Raw genomic sequence first — 21,723 nt, forward strand, 5'->3', positions numbered from 1 at the left:
ACGCTGATTGGCTCGGAGCTGCTGAGCGACGCGCCTCCCGATTGGCCGGCCCGCGACCCCGCTCAAAGAACGGCTTTAAAATAAAACTTTTCCGCCGCGGGTCGTCTTTAAAATCGAAACGCTGCTGGGCCCCGTGGTTTAAATCTATTTTTGACCCGGTTCCGTTTGAAGATCCGTCATGCCTTGCGCTTGTCAGTTGGCCAACTTCCCTCCTCTTCCCCCTCCAGATAAACACCGCGCGACCGGTTTTTTTTGGCCGAACCCATCGGAGTTTTTCTTTTGAAAATAATCAATTGGATTGACTACTTTTGGCCTCCCTTTCACCCCGCTCCAAAAACAAAAAATAGATTTTATTGAGGTGGCTAACTCCCAGCAGCCTCGGCGGCTTCTCTCTCTCCCCCCCTCCCCCCCCCCCCCCCTCCCCCTTCCCAAGATGGCGGACAGGCGGAGGAGCCGCGAAGTTTCTGGAAGCTCGGAGGCGGACGGCGGCGGCGGCACGGAGAGCAAAGGGGTGAACGCCTTCGCTAACGACGGCAGCTTCATGGCGATTTTCAAGAAGAAGATGGAGGAGGAGAAGAGGCTGAGGGGCGACGGGGCAGCCGCGCCGAGCGGCGGGGATGTGGACAATGGAGGCAAGAGGAGTGTGGCTGCTGGCCAGGAGCAAAGTGCTGAGGCCCAGAGCGACAGGAAGAAAAGCGTGCTGAATATTGTAAGAGTGAGGGATTTTGCTCCCCGTTTGCCTCCTGGTTAAAGAACGGGGCTTTGGTGGGGCGGTCCGACCAAAAGATGTTCAGGTTCGGTGGGCTGGCCTCTCTAAATTGTCCCTTAATGTCCAACGGTGTGGGTTATGGGGTTACAGGGAGTGGGACAGGGGGTCAGTGTGGACTCGATGGGCCGAATGGCCTGATGCACTGTAGGTATTCTAGGACTGGAAGATGCTAGTTAGTTCATTCCCCTTCTTTGTCTATTCTCTCCCCCCCCATATAATAGCCCACTGTTTACATTTTCATCCCTTCATTCAACAATTGTAGTGACAATAAAGCTCCTTCTTAGAAAAGGCAGTTTCATGTGACCCCTGAGTGTGGGGGGTTATGATGGAGCTGTATAAAACGTTGGTTAGGCCACAGCTGGAGTAGTGTGTGTAATTCTGGTCTCCCCACTAAAAGGAAGCAAGTGAGTGCACTAGAGGGTGCAGAGGAGATTCACCAGGAATGGAGTGTTTCAGCTATAAAGAGAGGTTGGTTAGGCTGGGGTTGTTTTACCTGGAGCAGAGAAGGCTGAGGGGGTGCCTGATTGAGGTGTATAAAATGAGGGGCATAGATAGGGTGGATAGGAAGCAGCGTTTCCCTTAGTTGAAGGGTCATTCACCAAGGGGGCAAAGATTTAAGGTAAGGAGCAGGAGGTTAAGAGGGGATTTGAGGAAAATCTTTTTCATCCAGAAGATGGTGGGAATCTGGAACTTCCTGTCTGAAAGTAGCAGGAAAATGCTCACAACATTTAAGGAGTATTTAGATCAGCACTTGAAATGCCTTACAAGACTACGGGCCAAGTGTTGGAAAATAGGATTCGAATAGATAGGTGCTTGATGGCCAGTGCGGACAGGAAGGGCCTCTTTACATGCTGTGAAAACTATGACTTTATGATTGGCAGTGTGCCAGCTGTTGCTCGTGCTCTCTCTGTTGAATCAGGAGCTCGGGACTTTGAACCCCACTTTGAGACTTGTGCACCTATTCAAGGCTGATAACTCAGTGCTACACTGTCTTTCAGATAAATATCAAACCTCGTGTTTAATGGGTAAGGAGAGGACAATGTAAATGAAGTAACCTGTTTTTTATGGGGTTGCAGGAAAAATAAAAGCTGACCATTCACATGCACGCGTCTTTGAAGGCAACAGGACAAGCCGAAGCTGTTTTCAAAAGCATCATTGATCCTGGGATTTATAAATCGAGACATATTTATGGGCACCACACCATAGCAAGGATGCCAAAAATAAAGGATTAAAAAATACATCGTCCTTTTTCCCCTGGAACTGCATTTCCAATATTGTTTTTAAAATTTTCGATACTGATGTTTAAATTGTCTTGATGTGCTCCCATTCAATGTGAGGACTTTTCCTAATGGGTTCTCATAAACATCACAATAGTTTTCCACTACCCTTCCCCGCCCTAAGTTGGTGTTGGGAGCTGATATCTCCTAATTCATTTGGTACCCAAAAATCCATTGGATTTTTGTGAATGTGTTCAATGATGAAGCATCCACTGCCCTCTGCGGTAGAAAACTCTAAAGATTCACAGTGAAGAAGACTTTCCTAATTTCATCACTAAATGGTTGACCCTTTGCTCTGAGACTATTTTCTTGGCATCTACCCACTCAACATAAGAACAAGAGTAGGTCACTCTGCCTATTGACCCTGTTCCATCATTTCATTATAGGAAGGCTAATCTGATCGTCGGCTCCATTTCCCTGCCTTGGCTCCATATCCCTCGACACACATGTCGAACAAAACTCTCGGACTCGGTCTTGAAAATTTCAATTAACATGGCATCCGTGGCCTTTTATGAGAGTGAGTTGGAGCCTTGTACTATTCTTTTGTGTGGGGGGGGCAAAAATGCTTCCTGGCTTCACTCCTAAATGGCCTAGCTTTGATTTTAAGATTGTGTCCTCTTGGTCTGGATTTCCGCAATAGAGGAAATCATGTCTGTGTCTCTTCCCTGGATTAGCTAACCCATCAAACTTCATAGAAATACAAGCCAAATTCATACAATCGGTCTACCCTCTAAGCACCACTTCCTCACTTCTGAATTCCAGCATCCATAAGGTAAAAGCCAAAATTATGTTTTATTTCCTGTGTACCAGCTTTTAGTGGTTTGTCTACGTGGATGCCTAAATCCCATTGCTGCTTCTCTCGCCATTAAGGAACACTGAGTGAGGCTCCATGTAGGTGGAATGTAACTCTACAATGTTGTCAAATTGCCCTTCAGTATTTGCTGTAGGGTTGTCTTTCAATGCATGCCCCTCCCCTCCCAACCACTCCATGCCCCGCAATATGTTAAAGCTATTGTGTTTTAAATATTTGGAGAATGTTGACTATGCTGTATAAAACATTTACATTTTAACGGTAGAGGAGCTGGTAACCACGTCCCGTGGGATGCCTTCTGATGCGTCTGGTACTGTTGTCACTGTGATTAAAGTTCAATCCCGGCTCCAGGTCACTGTGCGTGTGGAGTTTGCACATTCTACCTGTGTCTGCGTGGGTCTCACCCCCACAAACTAAAAAAGATGTGCAGCATAGGCAGATTGGCCATGCTAAATTGCCCCTTAATTTGTAAAATAAAGGAATTGGGTACTTTAAATCTTTTTTTTTTTAAAAAGGTTAATCACTCGTTATAAAGCTGCATGTTTGACATAACTAGCATACTGGTTAAAATAGTACCTTCGTTTCAGTAGAAATCTATGCGTGGCTTCCTAAAATGTATCTGCTGTAGAAAATACTTTAATTGTGAGTGGTCGAGTGGATTGACTGATCCAGTATGGATTCAAATCAGGCCATACTGGTGGGGTAAAATCCTACCTGCTGGATGTTAAGGATCCTACGGCGAATAAGTTAGGGCAGTCTCAATCCAGTTCCTAATTGGCAATCTGGCTCTGAAAGGCTGGCGTGCAAAATGGAATGATGTCATACCATCGGATCTTTGAGCTGAGATTAGATGAGGCTACAGGGAGCTTTATTTTTCAAGTACATGTCCTGGGAGTGCTTGATGCTGACACCCGACAGCCTGAATTGTAAAATGTTTCCGTCTCCAGCACTAAGTTTTATTACAATAATTCAAACATTGCTGCAAAGAAACAAAGACATGCGTGTTTCCCCCATAAACCTCAACATCCTTGTTTTGGTTTGGACCAAGTTCAAGCTTCAATGCCCAATTTACACCGTACGAAGTCTTACAACACCAGGTTAAAGTCCAACAGGTTTGTTTCGATGTCACTAGCTTTCAGAGCGCTGCTCCTTCCTCGGGTGAATGAAGAGGTATGTTCCAGAAACATATATATAGACAGATTCAAAGATGCCAGACAATGCTTGGAATGCGAGCATTAGCAGGTGATTAAATCTTTACAGATCCAGAGATGGGATTCCTCTTCATTCACCTGAGGTAAGGAGCAGCGCTCCGAAAGCTAGTGACATCGAAACAAACCTGTTGGACTTTAACCTGGTGTTGTAAGACTTCGTACTGTGCTCACCCCAGTCCAACGCCGGCATCTCCACATCAATTTACAGCACCTTACAACACCAGGTTAAAGTCCAACAGGTTTGTTTCGATGTCACTAGCTTTCGGAGCGCTGCTCCTTCCTCGGGTGAATGAAGAGGTATGTTCCAGAAACATATATATAGACAGATTCAAAGATGCCAGACAATGCTTGGAATGCGAGCATTAGCAGGTGATTAAATCTTTACAGATCCAGAGATGGGATTCCTCTTCATTCACCTGAGGAAGGAGCAGCGCTCCGAAAGCTAGTGACATCGAAACAAACCTGTTGGACTTTAACCTGGTGTTGTAAGACTTCGTACTGTGCTCACCCCAGTCCAACGCCGGCATCTCCACATCAATTTACACAGCACAGTTTAACCTCAGTTTGGGTGGTGCAGTGCTGCTGCCTCATGGCGCCGAGGACCTGGGTTTGGTCCATGTGGCGTTTGCAAATGCTTCCTGTGTCTGCGTGGGTCTTCGCCCCACAACCCAATGTTATGCAGCGTAGGTGGATTGACCATGCTAAATTGTCCCTTAATTAGAAACAAAAATTGGATGCTCTTTAAAAAAAATTTTAAATTTTTTTTTTTTACTTCAGTTTGGGTCACAACCACTTTACACATGAAGCAAGCTTAATTTGAATGCAGCTCTTTTTCCTCCCTTCACTTTATTTCATACAGGCCGTATCCTACTCCCTGGACAGTCAATGACTTTGAGAGTGAGCAGCAGTATCACGGTTATTAGTGGCTGGAGCAGATGAACTGTCATCAGTTGAAGATTAAAATTTATCACTGAAAATCTTGTATGGGCAGACCTTTTCTTCCCCATATTTTTCGTGGTATGTGGATCTCGCAGGTTAGGCTAGCACTTGTTACCCATCCCTAATTGCTGAGCTGCCACCTTAAACTGCGACCATCCATGTGTTGTAGTACAGCCACGGAGTTGTTAAGATGGGAGTTCCAAGAATGGTGGAACTCATTCAATAGTCAAATGGTCAGTTTTGTTCCAATTGTGATTCGATTTGGTAAGATGCTATGATTTAAATCTTGGGTCAAAAGATTCCTTCCCAAGTTTACCTGGAGTAGAACTGTATACATTCAGGCTGTTAACAATTGTATCCCCAGGATTCTTGGCTTATATTACGATGATGGACAATTAATCTTCAGTGTTTTTCATGTCACAAAACAAGATTATCTGTGCTAGAATAAGCATTTCAGTTCTTGGGTCCTTTTTCCTGAGTGCATTGTAGGAGAGCAATGTCGATGTACTAGCCCCAGATGTTATATAATGCAAACTGTCTCTCTTGCCCCAGCTACTGAATCATTCAACTACTGCATGATGTTTCAGATCAGAAAGATCAACTAATATTGCTCGATCCGGTTGTGTATATTTTCAATTCTATATTTTACAAAAAAATTAAAACTGGAAAATTACTGCTAATAACTAAAGATAGCAATATGTAGTGTCTCCGTCCCCTTGTATATTTTACAGCTGCAAGACATTCTCTTCATTATAATATGAATGTGGAAATTATTTTGGACCTATTATAAGCCAGGTGATGTGGTATGATGCCATGTGCTGTTTGTTTCTAAGCATTAACACATCATTGTCTTGTTCACAAACGGTCCATTCAATGGGGTGGAATGATGTAATAGTATTCAGTTTGTTTTGGCTGCATTAATTACGGGAAAACAGGATTATCTTTAGTTAATGATGTGGTCTTAATTCACTCAAAATATTACACTGTCTGTGATGTCAGCTAGACAGAGGCCAAATACTTGCTTATTAGATAGACTTGAGAATGTATCTGATAAGACTGGTACAAGTATCAGTAATGTGTAGATTACACTAAAGACTGGAACATCATAGCAATCCATGCAGCTATGTTAGCTTCTATGGTAGCTATGAGGATACAAAATAAGTGAATAGTTCTTGTTAAAATAGTAACAGACTGGGGCAGCACCAGTCCCGGGTTTGATCCAAGCTCTGTGTCACTGTCCGTATGTGGTTTGCACATTCTCCCCGTGTTTGTGTGGGTCTCGCCCCACAACCCAAAGATGTGCAGGCTAGGTGAACTGACCACACTAAATTGTCCCTTAATTGGGGAAAAAAAAGAATTGGGTACTCTAAATTTAAAATAAATAATAATAACGGGTTTATTATTGTTCCAGCCCGGGAATGTGCGGACCTGGGTAGTTTATTCCTCAATGGAATTGGATTCCAGTATACAAATTGATCTCATTTAGAGCATTAAAACTTGATATTATTGGAAATGTCACTGGTGCTGTTTACAATGTTGAAGCAGTGACTCAAATGGCGCATTTGATCTGCAAGTCCTTTGATGCTAACGTAGCTTGCAGCAGATTGCAAAACACATTTAAGGTGTCCCTTTTAATGAGCATTGCTACAGTTAGTTGGTCATATCGTTACTTTCTAAATGTCAGTGTTTTCCTTTCTGTAAGGTGAAGAGACATGAGGTGAAGTGCTGTTGTGTCAAAAAAGTAACAGGAAATCTGAAATGAACAGCTGGGGATGGCCAGTAACTGAGTTAGCATCTGGAGAAGAGAGCTTTCATTATTAATTCAGGGTTTGCTCTTCATGATTTTAATTGTGTGTTCCCTGCTCAATAAAACGGGGCAGAAATAGTGCAGGAGCCAAGAAGTATCCGTTTGTAAACTGACGAAACCTATGAAACCAAGAGATCCCCGAACTGAAGCGTTTACATCAAATTGTAGTTGGAAACCTGATTTATAACATTGTTTTATCCATAATGCGTATGTGGATGATGCTACCTGGTCTGTTTTAATTCTTATCCCAGAGAAATATTGAAAATCCAACAAGAAATTCAATTTGCAATCTCGTTCTTCTTGCAAGATGGGCTTGCAAGTATTCACATTAAATATCTGGCTAATTCAATGCTAAAAAGATCTGATGAGCTCTTGGTGGTTGATAGAAACACCCATACTGTCACTTTTGCTTTCTAGGAGAGTATAAAGAATGGCCTGCCTCTGTTCACATTATTGTGTACTGTATGTTAGAAATGTGTTGAGACATTGATGTGGGAGATGCATTCTGTTGTGGAATGAGGTCTAATTTCAGGATCCCTGTTTTATTACATAGTGGGCAGCATTGACATTGCAGCTCCAAGCGCTCGTGTAATGGTTGCAGTCTTCTGTCCCTTACCCCAGGTGGGAAAGCGGCGAGGTGGGGCAAAGCTAGCCCTCAAGACTGGAATGGTAGCCAAGAAACACAAGGCTGAAGAAGAGGTAAGATTCAATAGCCTTTTGACTATGATGCTCTGTGTGTGCAGTCTACCCTGGAATGTCTTAAATTTGTGTCCACGTGTACTGTTTTTTGCTTGTTAAAGCATTTGACTGGATTTACCTTGATGGGAGTCAGCTAGTCTCTTCCCTTACATGTTATCATTTAAAAAGGGAGACAGTCTGTGCAGCCTCTGAAGCTATCCTTTCGCTAAATGTTATGGTCACTAATCTTTGTGTTGACTTAACTATTTTCACTTTCTAGAATGATGCCCGATCTTTTGTGCTTGTATTGGTTATTTGGTAGAGCTATCTAGGCAAGGGAATCAAAGGTTATCGGGGGTAGATGGAAATGTGGAATCGGAAAGGGATCAGCCATGATCTTGAATGGCAACGAGGGCTTGAGGGGCCAAATGACCTACTTCTGCTCCGATTTTGTAGATTTGAATGTATGCTCATATCCAACTTGTTCCACTGTTCTGCCTTTTCCCTATAACACTGCAAATTTTCCCCCTTCAAGTAGTTAACCCCAACTCCCATCTTAAAAATATGTTGAATTTGCTTCCACCAGCTCTTCTAAGTAATGCATTCCAAATTGTAGCAAAAGCGTTTCCATGTCACTCCTAATACTTTTGCTAAACTCCTTAAATGTTTTTCCCCTAGTTACTGGTCCTTTTCCAGTGGAAACAGTTTCTCCTCATTGACTCTTATTGAGACCATTCAAGAATTTAAACACCCCTATCCAATGTTCTCTTAACCTTGTCTATTCTAAGAACAATCCAACTTCTCCACTCTATGCACATCACTGAGTCTCCCAGACCAGGAATAATTTTAGTGAGTCTCTGCTACAACCTCTCGAAGGCTTTGACATCCTCCCTAAAGTCCAGTGCCCCATAATTAAACACAATCCTTGTTTATCCGCTCACCAGTCTAGCATTCGAACCATAATAAGTATTTAAGGCACTTGACCATATTTAAACTGGTGGATGCTTTCCTTCTGTCCATTTCCTGATGAGTTTCTTGATCTTAGCCAAGTATTATTGCTGTTAATTTAGGCACCCCTGTGTGAGGACAGATCAACTATTGGTGCTCCACTCTTGAGTACCTTTTGATCTTCCCAAGGTATGCTCAGGAACCTCCTTGGATGAGGTGCCAAAGACAACATGTGGAATCACGACTGTACCACGTCAGTGCCTTCAGGAAAAACGAGGAAGACAAAACCACAACAATAGTTTATTAAACAGCCAACAAATCCCTTCTGGCATTGTAGCTGGTTTTGAATCCAGATCCTATTCTTTGGTACTAAATTGGAGTCCTGCAATTGCCTCAATGCTGCTTCTGTTAAATGCACAGTTCAATCTATCTGTGTTTCTTTTTCATTCTCTTTCCAGGCTGAGGCACGTGGAGGAGACGCGTGGGCCAAATACATGGCAGAGGTGAAGAAATACAAAGCACATCAGTGCAGTGACGACGACAAAACTCGGCCTCTTGTTAAATAGCCACATTTCAGCGCTCTTGCAGCCAAGAACTGTATTATATTTTACAATAGTTAAGATCCAAGTCCTCCACCCATTGCCCTCACTGTACAGCCAGTATGAGATTTTTTTTTTTTGACCGCCTGAAATATATATTTATTTGGATTTGTGGTTTGCAAACAAAAATCCAATGCATTGTTTCATTTTCAACTTGGAAATCCTGTCCACTTTCAAAGTGTGATTTTGTGTACAGTTTCCCGATAGTTATGTCCCACCTCCTGTTTTCAACATAGAACATGGTTTCCAGACACTTTTAATCTTTATTTTTTATAACATGCACGATATAGCTCCAATTGTCAGTAAAAAAAAAACTCCATGCATATTTGCTCTTTTGTGCCTCCAGTTATTAGCTACAAAACTGTAGCCACTTTTTGAAACTTGTATATTCTGCTGGACTCTTGGCAAGTGTGTTTTGCCGAGCCAGCTAAAACGTAGGGAACAGCTGGTTTCATCTCTGGCTGGTCAGACGCCTCCATGTGCTTTTGCATTGGGAGACGCCCAGTGTCTGACCGTTGCTGGTGAGGCATTATGTTTTTGATCAGAAGTATTACATTGAGACTTGAACTGTAAGAGGCAGTAGTGGGACTTGTGGTCTGCTGGGCGACAGCTCTAATGCTGGAGATCGGTGATTTTGACTGGCCTTCACCGTGAGTTCCTTCCTGGGGCTGAGGGACAAAGCTGCAAATGTGACCACCGGCTGTACCTCTCGAGTGAGTTTTCTGATGGGACAGCTGACGAGTGGGACAGCCCTGACAGAATTAAGTGGGAGTGGGCAGTATGGACACGCAGGTGTCTAAAGTGAACACAGCAAATGGGGCAGGACTAGGAAATGTTTTTCAAGTTCGCAAAACTACCTCAAATGTATTCAGCGGAACATTAATACAAAGCTCTTATTACAATCGACACAGCTGGCTTTTCACCTTGTTGGTATTGCTCATCTTCCAGCAGTGCTAGTGAGGACACTGCTTCTTGTCTAATGCTTGAGTTTCCCTTTCCCATTTATTGACCACAAAGCCTGCGAGCGTGGCAAAGCCTACTGATGCTGGAATGGTCTGTGTGACTGCTCAAGTCTAAATAGAATGAGTTGCTGGAAAGCTGTTCATGATTTACCAGAGCAGTGTCCAGAGCACCTCTTCCTCCGTTACCAGATTACAGAGAGTTGTGATGGGGGAAAACAGAAGAGTTGATTTGGTAGAACCCCTGAGCCATGCTACTAACTACATACCACTGGCAATAGCCAGGGGGGGCATGAAGAGGAAAGGTCCGACGGTGGTTTTATCTTACAAATTACAAAGAAGCCTGCTCTACAATTCCTGTCTTTTTTCAACAAGTCAGAACTCTCATTTTATCCTGAAGTGCAGTTCAAACTGCTGGTTCCTGCTGGATCTCCATAGGACTGTTACTGCAAACTCCTGATTTGTATAGGATTTATCTATAATATCTGCTGGACCTATAAATATTTGGATGTGGTAAGATGTAAATTAAATGGGGGAAATAATAGATACAATAGATTAGAACTGGATTGTACTATATTAGATGTTTCCTTGCATTTAACAAATTAGTATTTTGACTATTTAATTGATTCCTCTCTCTGTTCAGTCTTTCTGGCTGTGCCTTTGTTTGTCCCAGATTTTCAGCAGCGTGTCTTTTGGCCAATTGCTTGAGGATGTGAGATATTCCCAGGCACCTTGTAACCCACCTGATAGTTTCCTCTTACGGGCCCCGTGTCTTGTCAGTGTAGTTCATGTTGGTTTGTGTGGGTGGGATTGGGGTGGGGAGGTATAATGGATACTGACTGATTTGGGGATTGAATTGTCATTTATCTCTCTCCAATATGCTGCTGTTTAAGGTATCTGACAGAAGTAGGATAACTCGATGGGGACTGAACCATGCAAGCAAGAAAATCCATTTTGGTCTGTGTTTTAACTGATTCCCGGTGTACAGTATTGGTTGGTATGGGGCTGGGAAGCCAAGAAAACCATCCAGGGCACCTGCTCCTGATCATAGTCTTAACTTCCTCCACTGAGAAACTCGTGCGTTTCGATGTTTACTGAGAACATTAGCAAAACATTTACATGGTGTTACAAACCACGCTGATGTTAAATGCGAGAATATACCAAAACCCAGAAGAGTATCGTAGAACACCGTTTCATAGTGGCGTATGTGTTTATTCTGGTATTACATGAGGGACGGTGTACAACCCAGTGAGGAACAGTCCAGTCGTAGTGTGAACAATTAATAAAGAATATTTATTTACTTTAAAGCAAAACAAAAACACACAACAAGAAGGACTATAATACACTATGACACTTAAGTGGACTGATGACTATACACATGCAACTACACTAGGTGAAGTGAGACACCCTTTTTCCAAACCACATCCAATATTCAGTAACTATATCCGGTAAATCCAGAAAATAACTACCAAGCCAGGTTATAGTGTCCACGTCTGGGAAATCTTCAGGTTCCGTGAAGATGGAAAATGGCTGCTGCTTTCAGGAGACTGGTCAGGATTCTCTGTTGTGAATCTGCCCCACTACTGCTGCCAGCGAGGACGGAGAATTGGGCGCTCAGCCAAATCTCCCATTCACTGCTACGGGACCAGAGAATCCCACCGCCATGAACAGTCGGAGAATCCCGCCCTGTATCTGCAATGTTCTGCGGTTCTAATGTCAGCTTCCTCTCTCACTCGCTTTGTCTTTAGCTAGTTCTATAGTTAGACTATTTCTTTACCTTTGATATCCACCCAGTGGAGTTGGCTTTTGGCAGGTATGGGCCCATTTCCTCATCTCCACCTTGAAGTTACCACCCATTGTTTTCTCTAATCACATATTGTAAAATACTTGTTTTCCACTGATGGGTGAATTCACATCTCATCATTTCCCCAGACGTCCTCCTCCAATCAGTCCCATGTTTTACTTTTATTTTTAAAGTCTTACTTTTACTCCTCAATAATGGAAGTGGCCAGGCCTTGCTGTATGCTCTCACATGAAGAATAGTCACTCAGATGATATGTTGGAGTATTGCTAGTGTTTCTAGAAACCTGCCACTACAGGAATTGTCACTCTTTAGTGGGAGGGGAGCACTAACAATTATTGTGTTTTTAAAAAATAGATTTAGAGTACCCATTTTTTTCCAATTAAGGGGCAATTTAGCATAGCCAATCCACCCACCCTGCACATCTTTGATTTGTGGGGGTGAAACCCACGCAGACACTGGGAGAATGTGCAAACTCCACACAGACAGTGACCCAGGGCTGGGATCGAACCCGGGTCCCCAAGCCGTGAGGCAGCCGTGCTGCCCCAACAATTTTGTTTTAAAAGGTTTTAAGTTTTTTGTTTTTGAAACTTTGATGTAAAGGGACCAACAAGCACCCATTATCAAATGAAACCACGTAATTCAACCTGTAAGCAGTTTAGCAATGAGTAGGTGAGCCGTGTCACTGATCCTGTGACTTTGCTGGATTAGCTCATCCCGGCCAGGTTAAAGCACTGCAGTTTCCTTCAGCTCTTCCTGGGTTAGGGAGGGGGAAATCTGGCACAGTTCCCACTCCTATTTTGTGCGTGTGGGGTACTCAAATAGCCTACTACTTGCTATCTGGGCTGATTGGTGAATAGCAGTTTGGGAGAGTTACTGGAGGGTGTTGCAATCAATCCAGTGGAAGCAGGACCACGTTTTCAACATTGTCAGTCTAAAACCAATGGGTGACACTTTCACCTCTGGGTCAAGTTGTAGGCTAAAGCCTCACTCCAGAGACTTGAGCACATAAAGCTGCACAGTTGTCAGTCCGGATTGAGGAAGTGCTGCACTGTTGGAGGTGCTGTCTTTTGGATGAGATGTTAAACTGAAGCCCTGTCTTGGTGTGCAGGATCCTATGGCACTAGAGCTGTGATGTTCAGTCCAACCTGTTGGTTATGAGTTACTTGACCAATTATCTCTCGCTTAGAGGGACTTTCCATTTTGCAAATTGTCTGTGAATCAATTTAGAATGTTCTGAGGGTTACTGGCACTATGTAAGTTCACGAGGGAGAAGAGAATTCGTTTTTCAAAAAAGCAATTTGTGTAGGATGGGAATTGAATCTGAATTTCCTAATTATGTGCAAATAGCTGTGGTTAATTGAACTGAATTGATGAGGGATTCCGGTCGTTTGCACTGAATTGATGAGGGATTCTAGTCGTTTGTTTGTAATAAGTGGACAAATCCGAAACTATTTTGGCCATGCTGGATATCCTGAGAATGCCAGTTTTCACATTTCTCCTTGTGCGTGGACATTTAGGAAGGCCAAAACTTTGGTGAACTGATTCTCAATCTCTTCGCAGCTTTAACACTTGGGCCCTTTGGCTTTGGCTGGTAAGGTGGTGAATCAGATGTGAAATGTATCATGGAAACATCAGCCATGGAATAAATTCAAACCTCCCTTTATCCAGAACCAACGCAGTTTTATCCAAGTGAAATCTTGAGCAAGCCAATGGTCGTGAAGAATTTAAACCATCGTTCACACTCACTGATGACTAATTTGGATTTTGGTATAAGGGATTTTATTCGGTGCTGGTATCCCAATCTGCCGATAGATAATTAAAGATGTTTTCCCAGTTCTTGTGATCTATAGAGGCTAAATGCGGCCTCTCACCCCGAACAGTCCTTTGAATATTATGCCATTGAACATTTTCTTCCAGAATATAACATTATGTTAACTCAGCTCAACGTTACTGCCAGGTCTTCAATATATGTCACTGTATGACTAGAAAAGATCCTTAACCAAGATTTAGGGGGGTAGGAATGTTCTGGAACACTCATTTGTTTTTGACTGAAAGGTAAAATGAATTGCCAGTACTCTGGTTCATTTGTTTGGCTACTGGATTTTTACTGATATTTAAACTTTGCCTTCTACTATCCAATACCAGTTGCCTACAATATGCAAAGCAACTGACAGTTGTCACATAGCAATTGGTGTACATGTATAGTATCTGATGTATCAGTGACACTTTGCTGTGCCATGCTATATGTTTTGCATGCAAAACAGTCTTTTTTAAAACAAAAAAATAAACTAAAAGCCAGTCCTTTAATGCTGGATTCTTCTGCCTGGAAATCTGAAATTTGGAAGCATTTTCCAATCTGCAAAGGCCCCTCACCAGTGCACAAATTTTGACTGACTTGTACATGTTTACTTCACGCTTAAGTGGCACATTTTTGGATGTTTTATCTGCATCAGTGGACCACCAGCACACTGCTGCATTTTGAAAACTAAATTGATGCTTAATGTAAATCCATTTAGAATAGGTTACCTAATTTGATGTTTGAATAACCCCCCCCCCCCCCCATTTTCTTTTTGCAGAGAGGTTTATGCATCAAGATAAATGACAACTTGACGAAAGAATAAACTTCCCCCTCCCCTACATTGTATATTGAGCATACTGCCTCGTGGCACAGATCATTTTAGTAAACCTCAGGTGGTGTAAATAGTGAGGAGGAAAGCCTTGTATTACAGGGTGATATAGATGGTCTGGTCAGATAGGCAGAACAGTGGTGAATGGAATTTAATGCCGAAAGTACGAGGTGATGCATTTTGGGAGGATGAACAAGGATGAGGGAATACATGGTGAATGGCAGGATGCTAGGAAGTACAGAGGACCAAAGGGACCTTTTGGTGCATGTCCATAAGTCCCTAAAAGCAACAGGACAGGTGGGTAAGGTGAGAAAGGCAAGTATCCCATATGTCTTAATTAGCTGAAGCATAGAATACAAGAGCAGGGTGGTTATGATGGAGTTGTACAAAACGGTTGTCACAGCCAAAGTACTGTGTGCAGTTCTGGTCGCAACATGATAGGATGGATCTGATTGCACTAGAAAGGGGCAGACGAGTTTCTCCAGGATACTGCCTGGGCTGGAGCATTTCTGCTATCTAGAGAGGCTGATTCAGCTGGAGTTCTCCTTGGAGTAGAGAAGGCCTTGAGAGGGGGGAACGGGACCTGATTGAGGTGTATAAATTATGAAGGTCATAGATAGGAAGAAAGTTTCCCTTAGTTGAGGGTCAATACCCAGGAGGCATAGATTTACAGTAATGGGCAGGAGGTTTAGAGGGTATTTGTGGAAATACCTTTTCAGCCAGAGAGGGTGGTGGGAATCTGGAACTCTGTGTGAAAGAGTGGTAGAGGTGGGAACCCTCGCAACATTTAAGTATTTAGATGAGCACTTGAAATGCAAGTGCATACTTGATCCGTCGATAGTGCTGGAAAATGGAATAGGTGCTTGATGGCTGGCACAGACTCAATGGGCCGAAGGGTCACTGTGCTGTAAAACTGACAGCTTTTAAAACAATGACAATATTGTACAACTTGTGCTTTTCTCCTGCCTTAACCACAAATAGTTTTCAGAGGTATAGACCAATATTTAATAGATCTAATTTCGCTCTGGGAATGGTGCATTTTTTGCTGTGCTGTTAAGTGTGCCAATTTGAGGAGGAATTAAAGTTGAGTTCCTTGTGAGCAGGAGCTGATAATGGAACTCAGCCTTGCATTTTATCCCTGGAAATTGATTGCACTTAGTTATATATAGAGAGCCGGTAGTGTAGTGGCAATATTAGTAAACCAGAGACCCAGGTTTATGCTCCAGTGATATGTTTGAATCCCACCCTGGCAACTTAAATTCAGTTAATAAAATCTAGTATTGAAAGCTAGTCTCAGTAACAGTGATCATGAAACTGTCATTGATTGTCATAAAAAATCCATCTCGGGAAGGAAATCTGCCATCCTTACCTGGTCTGGCTTGCATGCGACTCTGGACTCACAAAAGAAGCTGACTCTTCACTTCCTCAAAGAGCAATTAGAGGTGGGCAACATTGCCAGTGACACTCTCATACCAGGAAAGAGCAATCATGCTCTGAGGTTGATGGCAGTGTCTCTGAGCTAGGGAAGGGGAAAATCAAACAGGGTTCCAGCTGCTGACTCCTCTCCTGTGATTCCTGCTAACAAGTGGCAAGACCTTGGGTGTTATCAGCATAGCTACAACAAACCAAGAATTAGGGGAAGCAGCTAACTTTGCTGTTTTGGGCTGTCCACACAAGAAAACTATGGTTGAATGTAGAATAATACTGATCATAACCCATTACTTGGTGTTGCATTTAGGGGGGTACCCTAATGATGCACTGGGGAATTGCTCCAGGAGGTGCCAATTTCCTCTGGACAATTGTGCTGGGCTGGGAACCATCTGAAAGAAGCAATTTAAATTGCTAACTTCTGATGGTCCTGCCAGTTTTACCCTGATGGTTACTTTGAAAGAGGGGGGTCACTTCTAATTTGAGTAACTATTTAAACACCCAGACCCAACCTTGCATGGGACAACCCGCACAAACATGAGCCCCCCACACACACTCCGGACTGATCCTAATGCTGTAAAAAGGGACATTCCTTTCTTCCCTGCACCCCAGTTACTCCGGTGCAGCCAGGGACACACCTTGCTGTTCCTGTCTCACCCAGCCCGAGTGAGGAAGGTTGGGTGAAACATGGGCTTTGTAATATCAAGTGGATAAGTCCACCGAGGAAGTTAGGGGCCTTGAAGTAACTAAGGAGGTCTGTGGCGCAGTGGTAGCATCCCGACCGCTGGACCAGAAGCTCCGGGTTTGAGTGCAATGCCAGGACTTGTTGGTCACGGAAGGAGCATTCAACGCAGTTCAATGGGCTGATAATCGGCATAGGAATCCTTCCCCACCACTATGCCCCAAAGGGTAAAACAAGGTTTTTAAAAAACCACGCTAACTACATTAGGTCACTCAGCAAAGACCAAGAAGCCTATGTTAGTGTGTGCTGTGGTATGGTAAGTAAAGTCCCAGACAACCATCGCACTGCTGCCTCATGTTGAGGGGACCAGTGTTCGATCCCGGCCCCGGGTCACTGTCCGTGTGGAGTTTGCACATTCTCCCCGTGTCTGCTTGGGTCTCAGCCCCACAACCTAAAGGCGTACAGGATAGGTGGATCGGCAATGCTACATTGCCCCTGAATTGGAGACTAATTTTTTTTTTAAAAACCTCAGCTGTTCTGGGAATTGATCCCAGGCTGTTAGCCTCCCTCTGCATCACAAACCAGCTGTCCAGCCAACTGAGTTAAATTGGCTATGCGTGTTACATATTGTATTGAAAGCATGCAAGATGAATTAGCTATGTTGTCTTCTTTCTCGTTTTGTACGATTCACTATTTGTTGAATGACAGCTATGAGATTCGGGAGCAGCACAGCTCACCGACCCATTCTTACAATATAAATTAGGGTGGCCAATTGATTGAATTTAGATTGTGCTCAAACCTGCTTATTTCCACCTGCCACCGTTACATTGCACACATTGCTCTTACTTAAAGAGCTATTCTTCAGGTGCAGAACACAATTTTTTTCCCCCCATCTTTGCTGATACTAAATAAAAATGTTGTAAATAGCTTTTGTGTTGCTGTGTCCACTTACCACCGCATCAGTGTCCGGTTAGACTCCTAATAAGACTACAGGCTACAGTACTGCACTCCTTAATGCCGCTAAGAGTGTGGGGTATCAAAATCGCACAAGAATGATCTGGATCGTGGTTGAGAGTAGCTGTAACAATGTGTATAATTTTTTAAGAGGTTCCCATTGTTTACCATTGCATTGCCAATGATTGTATTCAGTAAGGGAGCAGTACAGCACCATATGTTATGGTCCTGAATAAGGTAGTAAAGAGCGACATCTCAGATCTGGCAAACCGCTGCTTTTTGTCACTCGTACCCTCTTCTGTATGATCTTTCAGAAGTTGTGAACTTTTCCCCTTGTGATGTGTTAATAATGAACCTCCCCTTGCACTGTCAGACCACCAGTCCAATGAATCTCCCCTTGCACTGTCAGACCATCCGTACAGCTCCAAGCACTCAATCCCATTACTGTAACACCCAACCAGCAACATGACATATCTACATAATTAAATATTGATATTACTTTGGACATAATGGTCAACAGTCTTTCAAATCGAATATATACTTAAACAATCAGCTTTCATTCCACTTACATAGATAGGCAAAGATGATACTTGTATTTTCGAAGCAATTCTCTGCTGTAAATCAAGTTCCTTTAGAACCCTTTTTGAAAGCCTGTAATCTGGAACAGTTTCCTTCATTTAAAAAAAAAAATTTAGAGTGCCTAATTCTTTTTTTCCCCCAATTAAGGGGCAATTTAGGGTGGCCAATCCACCTAACCTGCACATTTTTAGCGAAACCCATGTAAACACGGGGAGAATGTGCAAACTTCACACGGACAGTGACCCAGAGCCGGGATCGAAACTGGGACCTCGGCGCCGTGAGGCAGCAGTGCTAACCATTGCACCACCATGTTGCCCTAGGAACAGTTTCCTTCATGACCTCTCTGGGTGACTTCCACAGCCTTCTCTGTGTAGCAGATTTTGTCACCTGTCTCATGGCTGCTCACGTCCTTTTTTCTTGCCTGTTCCAAAATCGATTCTGCCTCTCTCTCTAAGCTCTGCCCAGCCCTTCAAACAAAACTCCTCCTCTGGGATGTCTAGACCGGAACTCAACTGAAATGTGGGTTTGATTGCCAACTCCCGTTTACACAAAAGACTAGAGCTATGCTATTTTGCGGACAAATGGGTTGTCAGACTCTAATGGGATAATGGCTTGTCAAACAAGGTTGCCCCAAATGACAATGGATCTTGGGCGAATTACCTAATGCATTCCCTCATGAGGTTAAGTCTGAATGGGACCATATGACTCAACCATGTGTGGGCATATACCTTTGACTCTGGACTAACAGTAGTTTCCTTTTCAGTCTGTTTAACTGCTAAATTGCCTGTGTCATCTTCCACCCCATTTCTGGACACCAGTTTCTAACATCTCCGACATGACACAACTAAGTATAATTACAGATAGTCCCAGGTGTAAAGAGGCAGCTTAAAATGGAAGCAGAACAGATACCAGGAAACCTAATTAGAGAGAAGTAGAAGAAGGGGCAAAATCCTTATGTTTTTTGTTAGCTTTTGAAGGGTGTGTTATCATAGTTGTTATTAGACTAATAATCCAGAGGTCTGGACTAATGAACTGGATATGTGTACAAATCACACCACACCACAGCAACCAGGGAATTAACATTCAATTAAATTCAGAATAACAAATTTGTATCATAATTGTGACCATGTAACTCCCACAATGTAACCCATGTCTGCACAGGTTTCACCCCCACAACCCAAAGATGTTCAGGGTAGGTGGATTGCCTCTTGGGAAAAAATAATTGGGTAATGTAATTTTTTTTAAAATGTATCTGGTTCACTAATGTCCTTTGTGGGAGGAAATTTTGGCTGCAGATCATTATCTGCAATCTAAAATATATATATATTTATTCAAAATTTCAACAAACCCCCCCCAACCCCCAACAAGAAAAAAGAAACAAAAACACAATCAGAAATTATACATTGGATTTCCCCCATATACAATAACCCTCCATATAACATTTAAAAGCACAAATAGGGGGAAAAAAACACCTTCACCCAAGCGCCACCTCAAAAGAAACCCCCCCCCCCCCCCCCAGGGTTGCTGCTGCTGCTGATCTCCTAACGCTGCACAAGATAGTCTAGGAACGGTTGCCACCGCCTGGAGAACCCTTGCACAGACCCTCGCAAGGCAAACTTTATCCTCTCCAGCTTGATGAACCCTGCCATGTCGTTGATCCAAGCTTCCACACTAGGGGGCTTCGCATCTTTCCACAGTAGCAAAATCCTCCGCCGGGCTACCAGGGACGCAAAGGCCAGAATACCGGCCTCTTTCGCCTCCTGCACTCCCGGCTCGTCCGATACCCCAAATAATGCCAATCCCCAGCTCGGCTTGACCCGGGCGTTCACCACCTTGGACATAGTCCTTGCAAAACCCATCCAGCGCCGGGCACGACCAGAACATATGGACGTGATTTGCCAGGCTCCCCGAGCACCTCCCACATCTGTCCTCCACCCCAAAGAACCTACTCAACCTCGCCCCTGTCATATGCGCTCTGTGAGTAACTTTGAACTGTATTAGGCTGAGCCTGGCGCAAGACGAGGAAGAATTAACCCTATTCAGGGCATCAGCCCACAGACCCTCACCTATCTCCTCCCCAAGCTCCTCCTCCCACTTGCCCTTTAGCTCTTCCACTGAGGCCTCCTCCTCTTCCTTCAGCTCCTGGTAAATCACCGAAACCTCGCCTTCTCCAACCCATACACCCGAAATCACCCTGTCCTGAATCTCATGTGCCGGAAGCAGCAGGAATTCCCTCACCTGCCGCCTCACAAACGCCCTCACTTGCGTTTCCCGGGGCTAGCCCAAACTTCTCCTCCAGCCCCTATGCTCGCAAACGTCCCATCAATGAACAGGTCCCCCATTCTTCTAATCCCTGCCTGATGCCAGCTCCAAAACCCCCCATCCATCCTTCCCGGGACGAACTGATGATTCTCCTGAATCGGTGAGCAAACCGAGGCTCCCACCTTGCCCGTGTCGCCTCCACTGCCCCAGATCTTCAGCGTCGCCGCCACCACCGGACTCGTGGTGTACCTTGTCGGTGAGAGCAGCAGCGGTGCCGTCACCAGCGCCCTCAGGCTCGTGCCCACACAGGACGCCATCTCTAGCCTCTTCCACGCCACCCCCTCTCCCTCCATTACCCACTTGCGGATCATCACCACATTGGCAGCCTAACGTTTCCAAGTAGTGGTGCCGATCTTGGAACGTGACCCACAATCGCACTGGCTGCAGCATCCCAAACTTCACCCCCTTCCGATGGAGCACCGCCTTAGCCTGGTTAAAACCAGCCCTCTTCTTAGCCACCTCCGCACTCCAGTCCTGGTAAATTCGGATCTCCGTGTCCTCCCACCTGCTGCTCCGCTCTTTTTTGGCCCATCTCAGGACACTGTCCATAAAGCAGTGGAACGTCACCACTACAGCCCTTGGCGGCTTGTTGGCTTTGGGTCTCCTTGCCAGGACATGATGAGCCCCATCCAGCTCCAGGGGCCTCAGGAAAGGTCCCGCGCCCATCATCGAATTGAGCATCATGCTCATATATGCCCCGGCATCGGGCCACTCCACTCCTTCAGGGAGACCCAAAATCCGAAGATTCTTCCTCCTCGACCTAGTCTCCAGGTCCTCAAATTTTTCCGCCCACCTCTTGTGCAGCGCCTCCACCTTCACCGCCAGGCCAAAGATCTCGTCCTCATTCTCCGAGGCTTTTTGCCGCACCTCCCGGATCGCTGTCCCTTGGGCCTTCTGGGTCTCCACAAGCTTCTCAATCGCCACCTTCATTGGTGCCAGCATTTCTGTCCTCAGTTCCTCGAAGCAGCGTTTAAGAAACTCCTGGTGCTCCTGCGACCACCCGCCGCCATCTTGCTTTTCCTCCCTCGCACTTTCCGCTGCACCAGGATCACTTTTTTAAACCGCTCCACTCCTGGTCAATCCATATACGGACGGGGGGGGGGGGGGGGGGAACCTTGCTGTTACCTTCCCACACTGGGAGCCGTCGAACAATTGCCATTGGGGCCCCTCTGAAGAGCCCAAAAGTCCATTCTCGGCGGGAGCTGCCAAACGTGCGACCTACCTCGGCATGGCCGCAACCGGAAGTCCAATGCTGCAATCTAGACTGCTAGATAGGTAACAACCACTATGCTAACTTACTGCCAACATCAGCATGGGAGATTGGGAAAT

The 21,723-nt window shown here is 44.5% G+C and overlaps 1 protein-coding gene across 1 annotated transcript; it reads left to right on the forward strand.

Moving 5' to 3' along the window:
* The first annotated feature begins 401 nt into the window (after positions 1–401).
* On the forward strand, positions 402–14,109 carry trir (telomerase RNA component interacting RNase). The gene is made up of 3 exons (XM_072491006.1): positions 402–709; positions 7,436–7,513; positions 8,899–14,109. The coding sequence occupies exons 1-3, from the start codon at positions 434–436 to the stop codon at positions 9,004–9,006; spliced, it is 462 nt and encodes a 153-aa protein (XP_072347107.1). The 5' UTR covers positions 402–433; the 3' UTR covers positions 9,007–14,109.
* The last annotated feature ends 7,614 nt before the right edge of the window (positions 14,110–21,723 follow it).

The sequence above is a fragment of the Scyliorhinus torazame genome, chromosome 27, assembly GCF_047496885.1.
Source record: "Scyliorhinus torazame isolate Kashiwa2021f chromosome 27, sScyTor2.1, whole genome shotgun sequence".
NCBI lineage: Eukaryota > Metazoa > Chordata > Chondrichthyes > Carcharhiniformes > Scyliorhinidae > Scyliorhinus > Scyliorhinus torazame.